The 20797-nt window shown below is 55.9% G+C and overlaps 1 protein-coding gene across 1 annotated transcript; it reads right to left on the minus strand.

Annotated features, from left to right (window-relative positions):
* Positions 1–2281: 2281 nt before the first annotated feature.
* Positions 2282–9723, minus strand: EN1 (engrailed homeobox 1). Its single transcript, XM_034953932.3, has 2 exons — positions 6425–9723; positions 2282–3382 (listed from the first exon to the last, which is right to left on the minus strand). The coding sequence occupies exons 1-2, from the start codon at positions 7296–7298 to the stop codon at positions 3066–3068; spliced, it is 1191 nt and encodes a 396-aa protein (XP_034809823.1). The 5' UTR covers positions 7299–9723; the 3' UTR covers positions 2282–3065.
* Between the last annotated feature and the right edge of the window lie 11074 nt (positions 9724–20797).

Here is a 20797-nt window from a genome sequence, read left to right on the forward strand (position 1 = left end):
CTCAGAGCTTCATGCTCTTTCACTGAACAATGAAGAAAAATCCATTTTCCCATAGTGATTGGAAGATAAAAGGAGATAATGGGCAAGAAACCAAATTACATAATAATGACATTCACGTCTATACACTTTACTGACGCAATCGTGGGGATGGGTGACCACCTTCTCCTCCTCTCGCTGGGTTAAAGGAAAGAGCTCTTGACTTTGATCTCTTGGATAGAGGAAGGGGAGCATGAGGAATGGGGTGGTTCCTAGAGTTGCTGCTCACACCGACCTCTGTCCCAGCCTTTGGACCTGGTAGTCTTGGGGGACTTGAATATCCTAAGAGGCCACAATACGGAGGGGAGAAGGGAGTGTAGCCAATTCCCAGACATTCAAAATAGTAAGGTTCTCCAATATATAGAGTTGAGCATCCTTAACATCACATCTGATGTGCTGGGAGGGTGAAATGGAATGGGACTCTTCCTGAAATTCTGAGAGGTCTGTATGAGGAGAAGGGTGCTCCAAGACACAGGCCTCAGACTCTTTAACAGGAAAGCCTGGAAGGCTTGAAGAGTCCAAGCCCACTCCCCAAGGCAAGCGAAGCACAGGCTTTTGACTACCAGAAAACAACTCCCCTAGACCAACCCCAGGGAAGGGCCCATCTCACTGCTTCTAACTCTGCCCACAAAGATTGGTTGAGCACCTATTATATGCAAGAGTTACTCCTCCAGAAAACAGTGGGCAGATGGAAGGAAGGAAATTAATTGCAATAAAGTTGGGAACCCATAGCAGTGCCAAATGCACCCTCCAATTCCACTCTAGCCGCCAAACTCTTATGTAGGGATTTGGAGGGGACCTAGGCTTCCTGGGATTGAGATCTAGCCCTGTTAGTTCCCCAGCCAGGAGCGAACAGTACATTGGGCCAAATCAGGGAAAATTTTTCAATAAAAAAGGTGGAATAACTAGCCATTATCATTTCGCACAAAATCAATCCTACAAAAACAGTTGAGAAACTCAAGGGAAGAGCACAGAGAACAGGGATCTCACACATGAACAAACCCAGCAAACACACCTGCAGACATTCCAGTGTGCAAACACAAATTCATGCATGTACACACAGTGAACTCACAAACGTCCAATTGTGCATCTAATTAGAGAAGAAAATCAGTTGCACAATACTCACGGGTACAGGAATACATAAAAAACTGGTAGGAACTTAGGTGCACCAATATCTGCACATTATTGTATATGCACACAAGTATGTGTGGGCACCTGCCCGTCTAGCTGCACACGTGTGGGTATATACATACATATTGCCGAAGAGAGAAAAAATGTGGGAGTGGAATTTACAATTTAAAAAAATCCTGGACAAAGATAATACCTCCTGAGAAGGAAACTTCCCTTCCTCCCCTTAACCTCTTAAGATCTGAGAGCAGCTCCTGCCCTGGAAGGATGGGCCCCAGTGTTAGCAGCAAGAAGCCAGACATTTCCTTCTGGGAACCCAGGGTGTCCTGAGGGCCCTGGGGGCTTCTATGTGCGCACCCCTTGGTGAGGAAGAAAGTTAGGCTTTGTTGGGATGCCTAAGGGAACCCTCTTTGGTTTAGGGCCCAGACACGGCAGACCTGCGCCCACCTCGGGTTCCAAGGCCCAAGCAGCCACTCCGAACAGCTTTCCCAGCATTTGGGCCTCCTCTCCTCCGGCATTGCGGGACCAGGAGATCCGAGCCCCGCGAGGCTCCGCAGGCCGCCCCCGGACCTGCTGCTTCGCCAACAGAAGCCCTCCCCCAAAGGAAGTGCAGTGAGTCCAGGCGGCCAAGAGGCCAGGCCAAAGTGCCCTTCGCCCAAGCGGGCTGTCGGGGAGGGAGGAAGGCAGGCCCCCTTCTATCTCTGGATAAAAAAAATCTGCAGCAAAACCTGCACCAGGGGAAATAAAAGAAAGAAAGAAAAAGAAAAGTGCAGGTTGGAGTGAAAAGCAGTTTGTACAGGAGGAGGCCGCCACTGGGCTCGGCCTGGACCGGTGCGGGGAGCTGCCCCGCAGCCCAGGCAGCGTTTCCGAAGCCAGGACTGTGGTTGTCGGCCTTTGAGTTCCCTTGAACGCAATCGGAGACGAGGCGTGTCCCGCCAGACCCTTCAGACCCAGGCTAAACCCAAATCCGGGTCGCGCTTCCCCTTCGCCCTGCATTCGTTGTGCGGTGATCGCAAGGCCCGGCCGGCTCCCCGCCCGGCGTGCGCAGGGGCGCTGGGGCGCTGTGTGCCCGGACCCACGCCCTTCCCGAGCCCGCAAAGAGGAGGGCCGCCAGCGCTCGTGAGCACAGTGTACACTTTATTTCAGACTACAGGTTTCTGAACATAATAAAATCTTTGGCTTGTAGCGGCGGTTCAGTCTCGCAGTCTGTGGGGTCGTATTTCTCAACAAGTCTCCGGAAAACGAAAGGGGGGCAGAACAGACAGACCGACAGAAGGGGCCCGGGAGGTGGGGGAGAAGAGGTGGGCAGACACGAAAGGAAACACACTCTCGCACACAAAGAAAAGTCCCAGAGAAACCAGGGCCAGCGATGCGGGTCGGGAGGCACCGGAGAAGCAATGACATTCAAATGAAAAAGGCAACGAAAACGAAACTGGGCTGGGGGCAGCGAGGCGGTGGGGGAGGGGATAAAATAATTATAATAATTATAATAATTATAACAATAATAATAAAGGAGATTAATAAAAATGTCCAGCAAATAGAGATCGCTACACGTATGTGTTTTCCTTACCTGAAATTAAATATATACAAGGTCGTAAGCGGTTTGGCTAGATAGAGCTTTAAGGAGTTCGCAGTTTCGTCCCTTATACTGTGAATAGAGAATAGATCTTATTTTTCGATAGCACCTGTCCGAGTCTTTCTCCCTTTTCAAAAATGCTGCGTTTCAACGTCATTGTCCATTCTGAGGCTGTCTTTCTGTCTCTCTCGCTCTTTTCCCTTCGCTCCCTCCCTCCTTTGAGCAGATGCTTTCTCCCCCAGCGAGGGGCCGGGAGGCGACGGCGGCGGTGCCGGGAGGGGGCGCGGGCGCGGCGGCCTGACCGCGCGGCCCCGGCCTGTGGCGGCTACTCGCTCTCGTCTTTGTCCTGGACCGTGGTGGTGGAGTGGTTGTACAGTCCCTGGGCCATGAGGTGCAGCGCCAAGCCGTTCTTAATGCCTGTGGCTTTCTTGATCTTGGCGCGCTTGTTCTGGAACCAGATCTTGATCTGGGACTCGTTGAGGCTGAGTTCCTGGGCCAGGGTCTGCCGCCGCTGCTCCGTGATGTAGCGGTTTGCCTGGAACTCCGCCTTGAGTCTCTGCAGCTGCTCGGCCGTGAACGCCGTCCGCGGCCGCTTGTCCTCCTTCTCGTTCTTCTTCTTCTTCAGCTTCCTGGTGCGCGGACCTGCAGCGGCGGAGAGGGCCGGGGTGGGGGTGGGGGTGGGGACCGAGGGCAGAAGGGAGGGGGGAGAGGGCAAAGGAAGCCGTGAGAATTGCATTGCCGAGCTGGGCCGCGAGCCCCGCGCTTCCGGGGCGATCTCGGAGGCCCTGCTGAACCCCTGGCTCCCTCCCGCCAGCCTCGATCGAAGTGCTCCTCACCAGACCACTGGGGTCTCCGGGTTCCCTTTGGGAGGGCAAAGGAGCAGTGAAGGAAAGCTGGTTGAGGTTGTAGGTGCACCCCACACCCCAATTCTCACAGGACAGTCAGGGACAGACCGAAATCACAACATTTCCAAGCCAAGAAGGCAGGAATCCAAGATGAGGAGATATTTGGAGCTCATGTGGCCCAGCCCAGAGTTGGGGGTCAGGGGCCTGCTGTCCTCACAGCCCCAGAATAGATAGGACTGGGGCAGTGAGGGCAGGCCCTGGGGGAGTCGCCAGCCTGCAAACAAATCTTCCTCTCCTCAAGAATCATACCTACAGGAGAAACTACAATAAGACCCCATCTGCTTGTAGCTATTGACCTCAGAAAACAACGGGATAGTGAGCCGGCTGGGAGAGGGCTGCTTAGCTCCAAAGTATTTGGTGTCTGCCCCCCTCCCCGCACCCCACCCTCCCACACACACCTCCTCGCCTTCTTTCTCTTTGGCCTAAAGGAAGCCTTTTCTAGGGTCTCAGGGATGCAGGGACCACCCCTTCTCTGAAGGAGAAAAGGCCCTGATCCATCCTCATGACCCTGGCCCTGGGTTTTCAGCCTTGCCCCTTGGATGGTGCCAATAAGAAAGGGAGGGCCTTCCACATTCCTCTAACCGGCTGCGTGGGGCAGGGTCTCTCTTATCTGGGTCTTCCTTATCTCCCCTTTCAACTGATGCAATTTCAGGATTAAAAACTCCTGAATAACAAAAACAAGCCGGATTGGCTTTCTCTGCCTACTGATGACATTTGCAAGGAGACTGCAGCCCCTTCCCCCACCTATGAGCAAAAAGGAGAGGGAGGGAGACAGGGACAATCCAGAAAAAAAAAAAAAAAGTGTTTTGACCACCAGATAGGAATGGGAAGGGGCCACAGGAAACCTCCTTAGGAAGGTGAAGTTCCCCTCAAATACTAGTCTGGGAGGAGGGCCCACTGAGAAAGGAAGGAGGGAAAGCGGGAAAACCAGGAGAGGATTGAACTGTTGGTGTGTGCCTCAAAAGCCTGCACCTCTGCCCACCTGCTTCCACACCCAAGTCTTCTGGCATTTACTTGCTGGGTCCTGCCTTGGATATGGTAGCTTGCTGAACCAAGTTAAGTCCCCGTCAGGCCTGTTCATCTCTAAAACTGTCTGGAAACAAGGATCTTTGCCGGCATCTCCAAACCTAGCTACGGAGAGGAAGGCTGGGCAGCCTACTCCTGGGGCAGGCAGGAGGCTGGGGTAACCAGCTGTCCTATGACAAAGAGTCCAGGCCTAGCATACTGCAGCGACTCAGATCTGGGTCGAGGCTCATCCCCTCCTCCCCCAACTGCCCAAGCAGGAGAAGGAGCTGGTCCCCTACCTACCTAGGCCCATAAGAAGGAAAGTGGCCAAGAACAAAGCCAAGGCCCTCTCCAGAGCAGAACTGGGGTTTTGATTCGTAATTAGCTGAGCGGGGAGAAATAGCCCAGGAAATGCACACAGCCCCAAAAAGGCCCCACTGCGCGTTCTGCATCCGGGACATGTTGAAGTGTTGTTGTATGTGTGTGCAGAGGCACGGACTCTTGTAATAAAATCGTAGTCTCCCGGCCAGCCCGAGCCGTGCAGCCTGACAGCTCAATCACTCTATCCATCAGGCGAGTCAATCAAAGCAGCTTTTCGGAGGTTCAGGGAGCCCGACGTGTCAATAACGGGGCACGAGATGGCGGGAGCTGATAGTGCGCATCGATCCGCGCCCGGCCGGCAGCTGTGGGGCGGCGAGAGACCAGCCAGAGGAAAGCGGCGCGTGGCTACGTTGTTCCCGGCCCCCTGCAGGACCGGGTGCCTGGAGTGCTGATCTTGGGCCAAAGCTTCTGCCGCTCTCCCAGACACTGCGGGCCGGGGCGTCGGGCAGGCCTTGGCCTTCTCTCCCGGAGCCCAGCTCAGGTCTCCTCCTCCGGTTCGCCAAGCGCGAGGGGCACACGGAAAAGTGATGGAAGGAAAGCCGAGAAAAACAGGCCTACGGATGCCAGAAATCTGCTGGATGTGCGGGTGAAAAAAGGAAAGCGCCGCGCGGGGAGGATGTGGGAGCCGTTCCGCGGAGAAGCTACGGAGGAAACTGGCTCTCATGCCCTTGGCCACGCTTCCTGGCCTGAGCCTGACCTGTTTTCTCTCCTCTCCCACTGTTTTTCAGCTCCAGAAAACCAGGGGCTGCCAGCACCCACCTTTTTGGCAACTGCCTTTCCCTGGTTTCTACCCACCCGGGTCAGACTCTTTTCGCTACCCAGCCGGGGGAGAGGGACGGCTTTCAGACGCTTTCCTCCCTGTCATCCTGTGTTTCCCATGTTTATCAATGTAAACGGTCTCTCCGCAGAAAATATCGAGATGGTGTTTGTGTTTGTAAGGACACACAGTGAATATAATTTTTCTGAACAAGGCCTTCTCTGGTCAAATCTGGCCTTCGGACGATCAGGCCGGTGGGATTTCAGACACACATCACTAGGCCCACCTTCCTGCCATATCTAAACACCCTGGAAAGAAAATCACTGACTATGTACTTTTCCTAAGAATAATAAAGATAAGAGACAAAGAAGGCCCCAGGGATTCAGAGTTCAAAATCAAAGAATCGAGACCCGAGCCTCCTGTGCCATGAGCTGTAGCTTCTCGGGTGGTGGCCGCAGAGGCCAGGATCGCATAGCTGGATGAACATTCGGTTGTGACTGGAACTGGGGTGAGGAAGCAGGCGTGAGAGACTGGAGTACCCGAGGCCGGGTTTGCTCTCCCTAGCGCCGCAGCTTGGCGTTCTGGGGCGGTCCGCGGGGCCAGAAGGCATGGCGCAGCCCGGAGTTGGGTACTCACCGGAGGATGGACGATCCGAATAACGTGTGCAGTACACCCAGGCGGGCCATACGAGAGGCTGCTGCGAGTCAGTTTTGACCACGGGCCCGCCGTTGGCTGAGCCCATAAGTAGGATAGCCGGGTTGCCGTGCTCCGGGTATTTGGTGCCCTGCGCTCCGGGGCTCCCCGCGCCGCCTCCACTGCCGCCGCCACCGCTGTCCGAGGGCTTGGCTGCTGCGGCCGCCGCCGCCGCTGCCACTGCCGCCGCGGCCGCTGCCGCCGCCGCCGCCGCCGCCGCAGCCGGGTTCCCAGCTTTAGACGCGCCCGCGCCGGCGGCGGCTGGCTGGGAGCCGTCGGGTGGGCCACAGTTCGCGTCCGGGGCGCACAGGAGCGAGGCAGCGCCTGGCGCCCGGGTGCCCAACGGGTGGACAGGGTCTCTACCTGCGGCAGTCTGGCCTCTGTCACGCTCGACCCGGCCTCCTCCTCCTGCGCCTCCTCTGGCCGCCGCAGCCACCAGAAGCTGCGGTGGCGGCTGCTCCTTTTTGCAGCCGAAGTCCGGCCTCAGGATGTTGTCGATGAAAAAGTTGGTGGTGCGGTGCAGCTGGGCCGCTGGCTGCGGCTGGTGAGCAGGCGCCGCGAGATGCTGAGGCGGCGGGGGCGGGGGATGTGGGGGGAGGTGCGGGTGGTGGGCCAGGGGCGGCAGGCAAGGCGCCGCGGGCGGCGAGGGGGGCGCAGGCTGCGGGGACACCGGCACGCTGTCTCCATCGCTGCCGCTGCCGCTGCTGCCGCTGGCGCCCGGACTGAGGCTCAGGCTGAGGCCGCCCGGAGTCGCCGCCGCCGCCGCGCCGAGGGCCGAGTCGCGCTGACTTTTAGGTTCCGGCTGCTGTTCTTCCATGCTCGGCCGCCCCGCCGCCCCGGCCGCCGCGCCGGCCCCCGCCCCCACCGCCTCGCTCCCCACCCCACTTTGCCAGCGGCCCGTGGGGGTGCGCGGAGGAAGGAGGCAGGCGAAGCCCCAGCGAAGGCACGGGGCGGGTGCAGGAAAAAAGCTCAGGCGTCTGGCCTGGATCGCTCGTTCTTATCTAGCAGATAGATCTCGCTGTCTCTCCCTCTCTAATTTGTAGACATCCAGATATGGAGACACTTGGCTATTTCTTTTTTCTTTCTGCAACCAGATTCAATGATTTGATTTAAATGGGGAGTAAGCCACGGCCAAAAAAATGAAGGAAAAAAAGAAAAAAGGAAAAAGAAAGCAAGAAAAAAAGAAAAAAGCTCCAATAATTTTTTTCTTAAAGGGAAAAAAATAGTATTTAAAGTCTAGCCATCTTCCTAGGCAGTAGTGAGGGGTTTGACTTCCCCGAGTGTCACGCTCAGCTGTGCCCAGAGCGTGAGGCTGGCAGCGCCTTTAATCGCCTTTGCTTTTTTTGCAGGGAGAGCGCGTCTCCGCCAGCGCCGGCCTGGGTTTTTTTTTTTTTTTTTTCAAATCTCTGACAGCTCGGATCTTTGCACAAACTCTCTCGCTTAAAAAAAAAATCACCCAGGCACACTTTTTGCCTTCAAACCGGAAGCACGTGAGTCAGGGCCGCACGTGTGCGGAGCCAATGGCGAGCCGGGACTCGCGCTGACACTCGGGCCTCGGCCCAATGGGCGCGCGCGGGACTTTGCGGATAAATAATCCGGGGGCGTCAGCCGCTGGCGGAGAGGGGGCGCCGCGGCGCTGGCCCTGTGCGTCGGGTCCGCCCTCCCCCACCCGCGCCCGCACCCGCACCCGCGTCCCTCCCCCTCCTTCAGGACGGGATCGAGGAGGGGGCAGAAGAAACCCGGGAGGGGTGAATTTTGGGATGTAGGCAAATGGAGAAGCAACTCCATAAACAACTTGTTAGAGAAATGCAGGATTATGGGTCTGTGAGCTCCGGGAGCAGGGGCAGTAGGCAGGAGCCTGGCTGTTTTGCACCCCCTCGCCTAAGAAACTCAGCTTTTTATTTTCTCCTCTGTCTCTGGTTGCTGTTATTGAAGGATGGGTGGTTGTTGTCACTGCCCGTTTGTGTGTTTGTGGGTGGGTGTGGGTTTGGGTGTGTGTAGTGGAGGGAGGGGGAGTGAGACAGGGAGGTCGGTGATGTGAAATAGACCTAGAGTTAGTTACTTTCAGAGGCGCAATTTGTTTTTCACAAATAGCAAAATCTGAAAGGCCCGCTGCGCCTAGCTAGCGTCGCACGTTTACGTTTGTACGTCTCCTGCCGGCCCGCTGCATTGCTTTCCCTTTGTGGGGAATCCGCACCCATGCCCTTCCCGGTCCAGACTTTCGACAACACCCTGGAGCTGCCCTGGCGCCATAGAGCCAAGCCCAGAGGGCTAGGAATAGCCCCAGAGCCAGTCGCCTGGACCTTCCCTGGCAGTGGGAGTCCGGGCAACACAGATTAATCTCAGGAGGGCCCCGGGGCCGGCGAGTCAGAACGCGGATGCGCGCTAGGCCCTAGCTTTTAGAGTTTAGGGTAACCTCTGTGTTAGATTTCCCTGCAAAGTAAAATCAAATAAATAAAAGCGCTGCACCCCAAGTATTTGCCCTGGCCAGCTGAAGTTGTGAACAGGGAGTTTCCCTCAATTGCCGGGTGACTGAATTTCCTGGGATTGCTCCCAACTCCCTGGGTGCCTCCGGCTCCAGCTCTGTGCGTTCTTCCCTAGTTTGAGGGGAATGCCGTTCCTCCAGCTGCTATAATTCTCCCGTCTGCGGATCTCTTTTTCGCTATTTCCTGGTCGAGGCACCCCCAAAATTTTCTCATAACCGGGAATGTGAGGGACGGGGGTGGCGTGTGGACTGAAGCTCTAGGCACCTGCGGGACTTGTCTCCGGATTCGTTTTGGAGGACCAGTATCCGACTATGCTGAAGCCTGCGGTGGCCGAGAAAGGCGTCAGCAAACGAGGCCTTCGGAGGTGTCATCTTAGAGCTCCAGCGGACCTCCTCGCCCAGAACGCCCTCCGCAACTGGGACAGTAGAGAAAGGTTCTCTTTGGAAATATTGTCTATTTGTGACATGCGAAAGAATCCCCCTACCTCCAGTTTTCCAGAAAAGTCACAGGGGGTTAGGCTAGGAGGAACATTCAACTAAACCCACAACAAGCCGAACCACCACCACAGTAGCTGAAGTTTCTCAAAAGGGCTGGTGGAGAGCAGGAATTTGTATTGCTCACCGCATCTTGGGAGCAGGCGAGGGTCCCCCGATTTCCGGGGCTGAGTTCCCGGCTAGACTTGCGCTGCAGCCTAGGGGAGAAAACCTCTCTCCCTAACGCTGCACTGCAGTCTTCTCTACCTTCCCAAGCCGCCTCCAACCCCACCTTGGAGTCTCCCGAGTCCTCTTCAGTCGCACACCCAAGGGCTCCCCGAAATCTCCAGGCGCCCCCACCCCTTCTCCCCGAAAGGGGGGTGGGATTTTATTTATATTTAAGTTCGCAAAATTGAAATCTTTATCCCGCAAGCAAGCGTGGGTACTTAATTAAATTCTAATTAGGACACTATCAATATCCTATTTAGCTGCGTAGCTTTTGTGCGCCGCGGTCCCTTTCAGCGCGGTAAATAGGGTCTCGACGCCTTATCTCGCCTGCAGGAGACGCCTCGAGAAGGGCTGCGGAAGATAATTTATAGGTTTTAATTACTCTTCATTCCGCCTGATCAGCTTGGCGTTCATCACAGGCCTGTGAATAAAACCCTGGTCAAAAGCTCTGTCACATCGCGCTGGCAAGACGCTTAATCAAAGTGAGCGGCCCCGCGCGCCGCGCGGCCCGGCTCCTCCACGTAATTTCCAGCCAGCTGATAAAGCCAGCTGAATAATGCGGCGGCCCTTTGGAGACACCATTTACAGAAATGACTTTATTGACGGCTTAACGTCGGTAATTCATTTTACCTTTCATGTAGTGGAGCCCGGATTTGTTACAGTAATGGGATGATAAATGCACCCGCGGCCCACGAGCTCGAGCTGGATTAGGCGGCACTCTGCGCGCTGGCTCGTCCCCCCACCTCCCCGAGGCCCGGCCTGGGCCGGACGCTCGCTACCCCGCGCCGCTCTGCGCTCCACGACCTCCACCCAGACCCTACGCCCTCTTCTCCCTCCTGCAAATGAACATGCTATTGGGAACTCCGTGTGAGCGCATTGGCGTCTTGTCAAGCATGCGAGTGAAGTGTGTGAGGGCTGAGTGAACAAATGTTGGCCGAGAGGGATGGGTGAGGGTTTCACAGGACTCTGAGTGAGCCCAGGATTGGGCGTGTGAGTGAGGAACTACGGGCAGGGTGAGTTGTGTGTACAAGTATGTGGGTAAAGGGTTAGGGTGTGTGTAAAGGATTGTATATGCACAAGTGGGTATATTTGTGTGGCGGTCCTTTTGGGGGTACTCGTTTCTGCCTTTGGGAGCTAAGGAATTACTTTCAACTTGATAGATGCCCAGGCCGGGGTGGCAGAGAGGTGGGCCTGCAGGTAGCAGGTGGGGAAGCCTGACTCAAATGGAATAGAGCCCCTTTCTCCAAATGCCATCTGCTCTTGGGCTGAAGGTAGGGAAGTGTGGGGGTACCCAGTGCGTATTTCTATGGCCTTGTAGTTCTGAGCTATGCAGTCACCTGAGCTAGAGGCCCACAGAAGGCCATGGACTGGGCTGCGTCTCTGCAATAAGTTGATTGTCCCCAAGTACCCTTTTCTTGGGGATAGCCCAGATAAAAGTGGAGAACGACAAGAAAGATAAAGATTCTGTTTTGTCTCAAATGCCAAAGTTGGGGGAGGGGTGCTACATTTTTTCACTTGAAGGAAGGAGGTCCCAACGAGGCCTTCAGTGATGGGGAGTTGGGTGAATAGGACAGAGAGAGACCCCAACCGTCCTTCCCTTCTCCAGTCCTTGGACGTCCTGCATTTTCTGAGGATAGGCAGGGGCTCCCAGTGAGCAAAAGGCGCCTGGCCAAACGGAGGAGAATGGTGCATACTTGTTTGGGGAGCTGCTAGCTAGGGGAGTTTGGGGATCATATAGTCGGAAGACTGGCATGTGTTCATCAGAGTGAAGGCTGAGAAATTTTACCTTTCTTTCTTTTCTAATTTTGGGAAAAACGCTCAGCGGTCTTGAAGAGTGGCCCGTGGCTGTGGGGAACAGAGTGTATATTTGTGTTTATTTGCTTGGTATGTGACAGCCACCCAGAGAGAAAATTAGTCTATAAAAGTATTGTGTGTGTGTGTGTATAGTTGTGTGTGGCAGGAGGCCCCTGTATGTATGTGAATGTTAATGTGTACACCCCACAAGTCAGCCCCACTAGTCAGGCATGAAGAAATGTATTTGCTGAGGGTTTTGGTGTATGCTGTTCAGAAAAGAAGACCAGCCTGTGTGTCCATAGAATTTTGGATTTTGTGTAGGCGAAGACAAATGCCAGGGTCCTGCATGTTTCCACCTCTCTTTCGAGGATGAGGACCAGAAGGAGAATTACGAAAGAAATTCTTGCAGCCTGGCGAGGGGTGTGTGCCATGGGCTGGGAGTAGGAGCATGTTGCATGCACAGGGTGGTAATCGCATTTCGAGTGTAGATCAGATGGCGGTGGGGCCTCGTGGTGCGGGACATGAATGAGTTGTCGCAACACAATAGCGTGCAGCCTTCCTACGGGGACTGGATGACCAGCGGTTTTGTTGGGAGTGAATGCGAGGAGATTTCTGCTACAAGTGCCGCGTTATTATGAGCTAGAAGGTCAGACTATACATCGCAGGTCCCCAAAGCCTATGGACCTTGGGAAATGTGGGGCCTCGAGTCACGTCATTGTACCTGACAGTCTTTTTCAATAGACTAATTCAATTAGTGCTCGCGGTTTCGGTCTTCATTTGGAGCCCATAATAATGTGGGGGTGGGTGGGTGCTGGGGATTCGTTTGGGTATTGGTTAGGGATCCTAAGCAATTCTGTCCAAAGTGGAGTGGGACTAGGGGAGGCAGCAAAGGAAAAAAACCGGTGGGTGGGGGGTGCATGGGGGGCAAACCATGGAAAATAAAATGCTCTGCTGACTAAATAAAATGCTCCGTTGACTCCTGAAATTGGGGCAGCAGCTTTGTTTGTAGAGGACCCAGAGCATTCCTTGAAGGGGGTGAGGGACAGGGAGGATTTCTTTTTTTCTGTATATATGAAGTAAGACTAAAAATGTCTAGGTATCTAGAAAGCCCGAGAAAAAGCCCACTGTTGGGGGTTGTCACCTTCGTGGATTTCAGTATTTGGATTTATGTCCCCATCATCCGGTCTTCCCCCAGAGTTTTCTCCCTCTTATCTAAGGCAGTTCACAGCATGGACCGTTTTGTTCTAGAAATAGTGCTTCTCTCTCTCTCTCTCTCTCTCTCTCTCTCTCTCTCTCTCTCAAGCTCAGACAAACTGAGACCTTTCTCCTCTTGACTCCCCGCGGGAAACGGTGGAAAGATATCAATGATTTCTGTAAATTGCACCCGGTGGCCAGGATTCAGAAAGCGCTCCTGGGGCCCTGGTTTCCTCTCTGAGCCCCGCCGTCTGTCCACAGGCCCGCGCCGGGCGCAGAGGGCGCCAGGATGCAAACACCCGAACTGTCGCTGCTCGCGGGTTTGCAGGCGGCCTTCGGGCTGCGCGGGGATGTCCGGGAGCCGGACGCAGGGCCCCTTGGCTCGGATTACGGGAAGAGGAGCCTTCACTGTCCCCCCTCGGAATTTCAAACCTCGCTGGGACTGTATCGCACAGCCAGACAGGCCTCTGGAGCTGAGAATTTTAGACTTCGCTGCTCCGGGAAGCAAGAGGACTACATACAATTCCCTATTTATTTTTCTTCACTTTAATCTGACATCCCGCTTTTTATGCTTACACTGAATCCTACCCAAACCCCAGAACCCAGACCCGAATTTGGGTTTAACCCCTTTCCCTTTCTCCGAAAAAAAGAAAAAATCCGGAGTTAATTCAATGTCTACGCCTGAATTTTCTTATATTTTTTATTTTGCTTTTCTCCCTATATGGCTCCCTCCCACTCCCCAAAAGATTCCCCGAGGTCGGTGTTCTCAGGCCTAGGGGACCCTCTCCCACCCCTGGTCCCCACCTGTCCGAGTGGCCGCTCTCGCCTGGATCCGGCTTGGCGCGTTCGGTGTCCACACAGACTGGCCTTGGGCATGTGAGAGTGTGGGAGCGATTGAGGAGGGGCCAGCGCGGCTTCCGGGTTCTGCTACCCCCACCCCTCCGCTCAGTCCATGGTCTCCAGGAGGTCTGAACCCGACTTCAAAGCTGGGAACGAAAAACGCCAGAAAAGAAGACAAAACACAACATCCAAGTCCTTTGTGCAGGAACGCCCCCGTGACTCCAAAACCGTTCTTTTTGCTTGTCCCAGAATTAACTGTCTTCCTTCTCTTCCCTTTGACTCCTGTAGGGGTGCGGGTGGTTGTCCCGGGGCTCTTTTCCCACTGACCCTGGAAAAGGAGACAAAAGTTCGCGCACCTGGCTCTCGGCGCCTAGGTTTTCTGCCTCTGCCCGCCCCGGAGCCCGATCCAGGCCGCGCCTCCCTGTTGCCCAAGGGGCGTGCATCTTTGGGACCCTCTTCCCGGGGAGGTGCAAGAAAAGCTCCGGGTTCCAGCAGAGGTCGGCGCTGCAGGGCCCAGGCGGGAAGATGTGGAAGGAAAAAGTTTAGTACAGAAGGTGGGGCGGTAAGGGAACGGAAAGCCTCAAGAGCCTGGGAGCGGGGGAGAGGGGCGACAACCCGTCTGTCTCCCCCACCCCGCCCACCTCCTTCCTCGTATTGAATCGGATGCGGGGGGCGGGAGGGGGTCACTGCAATGCCAAGGCCTTCTCGGGCCATCTTCCCTGTTCCCCCGCTCCAGCAGAAAGCTGGGAGGGGGACGAGTGTGTAGCCCCGCGCGTGCGTGTTTGTTCGTGACTCAGAGGCTCTGGGTGGGTGCGTGTGTGAGTTCAAGTGTGTGCCCGAGTGTGCACGCAAAAATTGCGTTCGTTTTGTCTCTCTAATCCTCGTGTGGTTGCGCTTTGCTGTGTCGGTGTGAAAGTGTGTGTGCGTGTCCACGTGAATAGTCTCCATGTGTGCGTGTCAGTGAGTGAATTTGTGTGAGAGCTGGGGAGTGACCGAGGTTTTGGAAGTGAAATATGTGAAGTTGGAACGAGCCTAGGCTCTGACCCCAAACCTCACCTTTTACCCTCTCTCTCCCTCCAAACCACCCCCTCCACCCCCGCCATTGAACTATGCCAGGGAAGAGGAGACAGTTGTTTAAACCCGGATTAAAATAGCAACTGGTTTTTTGTTTCCCACCAAGACCCACCTCAGCAGCTCTAAGCCCTGATTGAGGGGAGGGTGGGCCACACGTGCCAAGGTCAAGATCAAAGGGACCTTAGGGAGCGCAGAGACCAAAAGCCCGCTCCACAAATGAGGCAACTGAGACCCGAAGAGAGCAAGGGACTAGGTAGGGATCCCACAGAGGCCACCACTGGTCTCGGAGCTCGCCAAATCCCGCTCGGAAGCCGCGGGCGTCCCAGTTTTGTTCTGCAGCCTAAGTCCCAGATGAGAGCGCGGGGGATGACGGTCTCCTACCCCAGGCTTCCAACTCCACTCCATTCACCCCCAGGAAGGGTTCACCCCCTTCCCGGTGGGTGTCGGAGGTGGGAGGAAGGAGGGAAGGTGATCTCTTGGGGCTGGGAATGTAGTGGGGCTGAGGGCGAGAGGGAAGCACAATCCCTCCCCTTGTCGGATCCCACTTAGGGCTCCTAAGATTCCTACCTCTCCCCCACCCACCAGGGGGTTAGCAGCTCCTCTTCGCCCCCGCTACAACTGTCCAAGCGTGAATGGTAGTTAGGGGTAGGGGGCTCGGTCAAGGGAAGGCTGGGCTCACTTCCTGCGGGGGGACTGGGGGTAGGGATGGGGTAGGGGTGGAATACCGGCCACAAAGCCATTCCAGACACGTCCCTCCCCTCCCGCGCCGATGACTCCCGCCCCAAAATTGTTATGCAAAGGAGTCAAGTATGTGATCTTCTGGCGATCAAAGCGGCAAAGCCAAATATTAGAGGAGCAGTCAATAATGGATGAGCAGATTAAGAAACCCATCTCGCGGACAATTATCGCCGCAATTGAAAAAGCTCACTTTTTCCCTTATTCTCCATCCCACCCCCATTTATAAAAGAAAAAAAATAGGCGGAAGGATGGGGGCTGGGGCTGGCAGCCGAGGAGGCTGCAGGGACGCGCATGGAAGAGCCGGTGCGTGGGAGGGTTTGCGGGGGGGACATCGCGCCCCCTAGGGGTGACCCCAGTGGGTCCGGTGTGCTCTCTGCGGAGCGGGCGGAGCCTTGTCCTCTGCACCCGGCGCGCAGCGGCCCCTTAAACAGTGGAACCGTGAGGCCGCTCTAAGCCGAAGGGCTGGAATCTGGGTTTCTCGGATTTTATTTTAGACCATTCGGCACCAAGCCCGAGCTCCCCCGCCGCACCGCTTCCAGTCCCCTTTCTTTCCACAGAGCGACCCTAAGCCGGCGGTGGGGCAGGGAGCCGAGTCTGAGCTCGCGGGCGGCTGAAGGCCGGCTTCCCTGTGGGGAACGCGCCACCTGTCGGCGCCAGTGAGAACTGCGTCTGTGTGGCGCCCTCGTGGTATTCGAGGCTGCGGGGAGATCTGTGCCTGAAGCCCCGCGCTTGCGGTGGGGACGTCCCGCCTCTTTCCTGGCAATTGACCCCTGAGGCGGGAGAGACAACGGAATTCCCACAAAGGGATCCTTCTCGGGATCTCCCCACCTCAAGACAGCTAAAGCTGGAGGAAAGGCCCCTCCGGGGTGCGGGGGGTGCGGGTTTGCCCTGCGATTCCGAAAGCAGAAAATACCCGAGCCACACAGGGACGGGCGCCGCGTTGGTAGTCAGGGCTACGTTCCTACTCCCTCTACCTGCCCCGCGCTGTGTGACCCTGGGCGGAACCCCGCTGCTCTCTGGGCCTCAGTGTTCTTATTCGTAAACTGAGGGCGTTGGATGAGATTGGTCCTCTCCCAACTCTGACCTTGAAACTGATACTGAATCTGAGCAGTGTCTGTAGACACCTGTGCCTTGCCTTCTATTTCTAGCCTTGAATAAATCCTGGACTTTTATGTGCCATTTATATCCTAATCTCATATATATTTAATGTATAACTGCTGCAATTATTGTTTTCTCAATTGTCTAGGATTTCATTTGGACGTGGTTAGGATGGTCCAAATTATCCTGATAAGTGCCCATTAACTTAAACCTTTTTAAAAAATGAAACCAGTAAAACTTCATTCACTTCGCAGTGTGGACACTGCTGGAGAGCACCCATGTCGTGGGTCCAGTGAGGACACAAGGAGGGGCTTAGAGACATGTGGGAGGCTTAGATGAGAAGACAGCACCCGGGCAGCGGTCACTGTTAGAGAGAGGACCCGTAAGAAGGGCCGAGGCTAGAGGGAGAGGGAAGACTGAGCCAACGACGCATCTGAGCCCTGGGGTGGGGATGGAGACGTGGCTCCTAACCCAAATCTCCCTGCCAGGCAGTGTCCGACGAGCATCGACGGCAGGCGTCGAGACCAGTGCAGGGTAGCTCAGACCTCAAGCCACGCTTGACCTTTCCATGAAATGAATAAAACTCGAAAGCCAGGGAAAGGGGACAGTACTTTGATCCGGAGATCGCTTATAACCTCTGCTTGGAGTTCCGAGTTCGTGCGGCTCAAGGGAGGCTACAGTCCAGCAAGGTCTGGGCTCCAAGCGTGGGCGGCAGCCCCCAAGCTTGGCGCGCCCCTCGGGGAGCCCCGGAACGGTCCTCGCCAGACGTAGCCGGCTGTCCCGGTCCTTAGCTTCAGGCTGGCGGCGCAAGGCCAGAGCGGCTGCCTTCTAGGCACCTGGGTGGAGGTCTCACATCGCATTCCCTGAGAAGCGAAACTGCCCTTGGGGCCGCAGCGGGCCTGCCACATCGAACTGGAGACCCTCTGCTTTCGGGATAGATGGGACGTTTCTGCTCTGTCCTTCTTGGAGTCCCGGAATCGTTCTGGGGCCGCGTGCTGCCTGGAGGCGGTGAATTTCAGGGTCTTGAGAAGCCGCGCACACACGGGATTCTGGGCGAGCGTCCCGTCTCTTAATTCCTATTAAGAGACGGGAAAATCGAGGGACTGGAGGTCCCATCATTGTCGCGTGAGCAGCCTCCTGAACACCAAGCGAGACCTGAGGGTTCCGCTGGGGCCTCGCCCTGACACCCGGGCCCTCCGTGTGGTCGAGAGTTTGCGCCCGCTCCCGCTAGGGCAGCGAGGTCCCACTTGCGGCCGGCGGGGGTACGGTGGCACCGGTTGTCTACTCCCCACTTGTGACACCGACACCTTCCAACTCCTCAGACCCACCCCGTGGAATTCTGGACTTTGTGAGGGCCGCCGGGGTCCTGGCCCTGGGGTCAGCTGCCATCTGACTAAGCCAGGACGGCGGAGCTCCAGGCCTTGCTCTAGCACTGCCGGTGCGTCAGGGCCCGCGGAGAGCCCAGGGCGGGAGCTGTGGGCTGAGCCGGGTGGCCGCGTGGACACAGATGCCCGGCCGGACTGAGCGGCAGCCAAGACTCTCCGTCCATCCCGCCGCTGGACTCGACTCTCCCAGACCCGCCACGGAACCCACATTTGAGCAAGCAAGATAAAGACGCCAGAGGCGAGTGCGCGGCGGAGAACTGGCCGCGACACGGGAAGCTTCTGGGGCGCAGAACGCTGGCTCCGACTCGCGCGGCGCAGACCAGCTTCTGTGGTTGCACTCAATTGAACAACAGGCGGATTTATGTTAAACTTTGTTTTCACCTTTCACTAAGATATTTCCAATTTACCAAGGGGATAGAATGAGAGACAGAGATGTGAGAGATACAGACAGAAAGATAGAGAGTGCAGGGTCGGGGGAGGAGGTAGAGAGCGGAAGCGGTTCTCTTTAGGGGTCTCCACCTTCAAAAGACGACGGAACGATGGTAGCCAGCTCAGGATCTATCAGGTGCTAGCTCTGGGCTGCCTGGCTCTGAAGGCTTCACCTGGTGGGCTGGCTTGGGTATTCCTAATGGGCATGCCGGGAGCCTATCAAGGTATGAACCAGCATACTCTCCCTTTTACAAAGGAGGAAACTGAGGTCGGAGAGGCTAAACCCGCCCTAAGCGCATGCCCATACCAAGCGGGAAACGAAGCACCGAATATTTCCCCAGCTCGTAGGAAGCCAGATGGGGGCCAGTTCCCTCAGGAGACGCTCCAAGTCGCCCTGCGGGCTCCAGGTGGGGACAGGAGTTATAACCTTCCCTGCCCTTCCCCCTGCAACACACGCGAGGTCTCAGCGCTCCCAGGCGCTCCAGTGGGGCCGCGTTCCCCGCCAGGGTGGGTCAGGGGAATACTCTGCCTGCGCCCTCTCCGAGGGTCCGCGCAGAGCGAGCGCCTCTTTAGGTGGGGCCTCTGGCTCCGACCCCTACTCCCAACAGGGATCTTCCGTTTGCAGCACCCAGAGGAGCTGGCCAGAGAGCCGCACCGGAGGCCGCATCTCCCCTCGTTGGTATTGTTGTCGGCTTGCTTTCTACTGGCTTCCAAGCTCGGTGACCCCGGAAGGGCTCGAGCATCCGACTCCGGCATGGTGGTTGGCTGCCCCCGGAGGTGGAGGTAGGGGGCCAGAAATGCTGACCCGGGCAGGCCCCCAGCCCTGAGCTCCTGGGGTGGACATCTCAGGGTCCCGGGCCTCCAAGCTCATGGCCGGTCTCCGCGGCGGCGGGGTGACCCACCAAGGCCAAGACTTTTTCAGACTTGCCTACGGTCACCAGGCAATGACTCCGACTGGTACGTGAGGGAGCTCGGGTCCCACCTTGAGGACAAGGCCCAGCCTTCCCCAGAGCCGCACCTCAACTGTCAGGGTGCAAGTGGTGGCGATCCGGGAGCAGTCGAGGCCCGTGACAAAACCAGGATGACCCAGCGTTTTCTAACCGCGCTGAGGCAGTCTCCTCTCCGGGTCGCTCCACTCCCGGACTCCGGCAGCCTGTTGGCCTTCCTGTCACCACCTCGCATGGAGCACCCTGCCCTAAGCCCTGGAACTGGGCCCCTGGCTCGCAAGGAAGAGGGTGGGGGTGGGGTAGGGAGGAAAGGCCGGGAAGCCTGCTAGAGAGAAGGAGGTGACTGAGGGCCAGCATCGCCAGGAGGCATAGTTCCACTAGTCCCCAGTCCCATGGTTCCACCTTGACCCCAGTTCACCTGCAGGGCGGCAGGGAACGCTTCTGATTCCCGAACCTGCAGCTGGTGCTGCACTGGAGGGGTTTCCGTTGGTCCAACGCACCCGGGTGAAGGGAATTCCCTGGAGAAGAGAGAGGAGGTGCCAGAACCTGGCTGTAAGGGGGGTGCAGGTGTGCAGAGAGAAGCGGGTTGTCCCGGGCTGTGGTTCCTGCAGCGCAGCACCTGAGACTTCAGTTTCCTTCCTTTTCCTTACTCCCGTAGTCTTCCGGGACCCTAGCTGCCTCGCGACCCCCACCCCCTTCTTCTTCCGTGAGGTTTCTTCTTTAATCTAAAGAGCAGAATAAGTAGGCCTTGCAACGAGAACATCTTAGGCAGGACTGGCAGCTTCTCATGCTCTGCCAGGGCTCTCAGGATAGGAGATAAGCCACCTCTTCACAGCCCAGCTCTCAAGCCCCTGTTGCCAGCAAGCAGCAGAGTCTGCTGACCTGCCCCTCTCCTCTATTTTATTGTATTTTGTTTCCCTTCTCTACTCTGAAGGGATACTCCTTTATTTTAACAGACCCAATTAGGATTTGCCAAATGCTAGATAAAACCTTCCTATCAGAAAATGCCTTAGGTTTCAGAATTACAACCCTGAGATTTTATAGGTGGCTTTAATGGAAAGGTTTGGAAAGAGACTGAGGGTGCCCTTAGTTCTGAATAAATGTGAACTGGAACTTGATATTTCTTTTGTCTTGTTTTTTTTTTTTTTTTTTTTTTTTTGGAGGAGGGGAAGGTGTTTGGACCTTGAGCCAAAATACATCAAAGAAGAGATCCCTGCACCTCAACTCCTAGAAGTCATAGTCACCTTGATAGTGGAGAACTGGGGATTGAAGGTGCAGGATTTGCAGGAGTAGGGGAGACAATTAATATTAGCTGGGTCACCAGAAAGAATGGAAGCTAAGAGATTGTGCTGCCATGCACTCTTCGACAGCAACCTTTAGCATTTATCTCTTCCCCGTCAGTCTCCCCAGCTATCAAGTGTGGACTCGACAGGAATGTTGCAAGGAAAAACTAATTAAATGGTAGTACAATGCTTTGAAAATATTAAGTGTCATGTAAATGCCTAATGCTAATAATAATCCTGATGGTGGTAATTATGTCCCAGGAAGCACATTCCAAGACAGCCCAGCACTGAGTCCATATGCACTGCCTGTCTAGGAGGAGCCTGGAAACACCCACCCATTCTGCCAT

Source organism: Pan paniscus, chromosome 13 (genome assembly GCF_029289425.2).
Source record: "Pan paniscus chromosome 13, NHGRI_mPanPan1-v2.0_pri, whole genome shotgun sequence".
NCBI classification, from domain to species: Eukaryota; Metazoa; Chordata; class Mammalia; order Primates; family Hominidae; genus Pan; species Pan paniscus.

Coding starts and splice junctions, on each gene's coding strand:
- EN1 (XM_034953932.3), bottom strand. CDS start 7,298: ATGGAAGAACAGCAGCCGGAACCTAAAAGTCAGCGCGACTCGGCCCTC. Junction 3,383..6,424: donor TTCGGATCGTCCATCCTCCG/GTGAGTACCCAA, acceptor CCGCCGCTGCAG/GTCCGCGCACCAGGAAGCTG.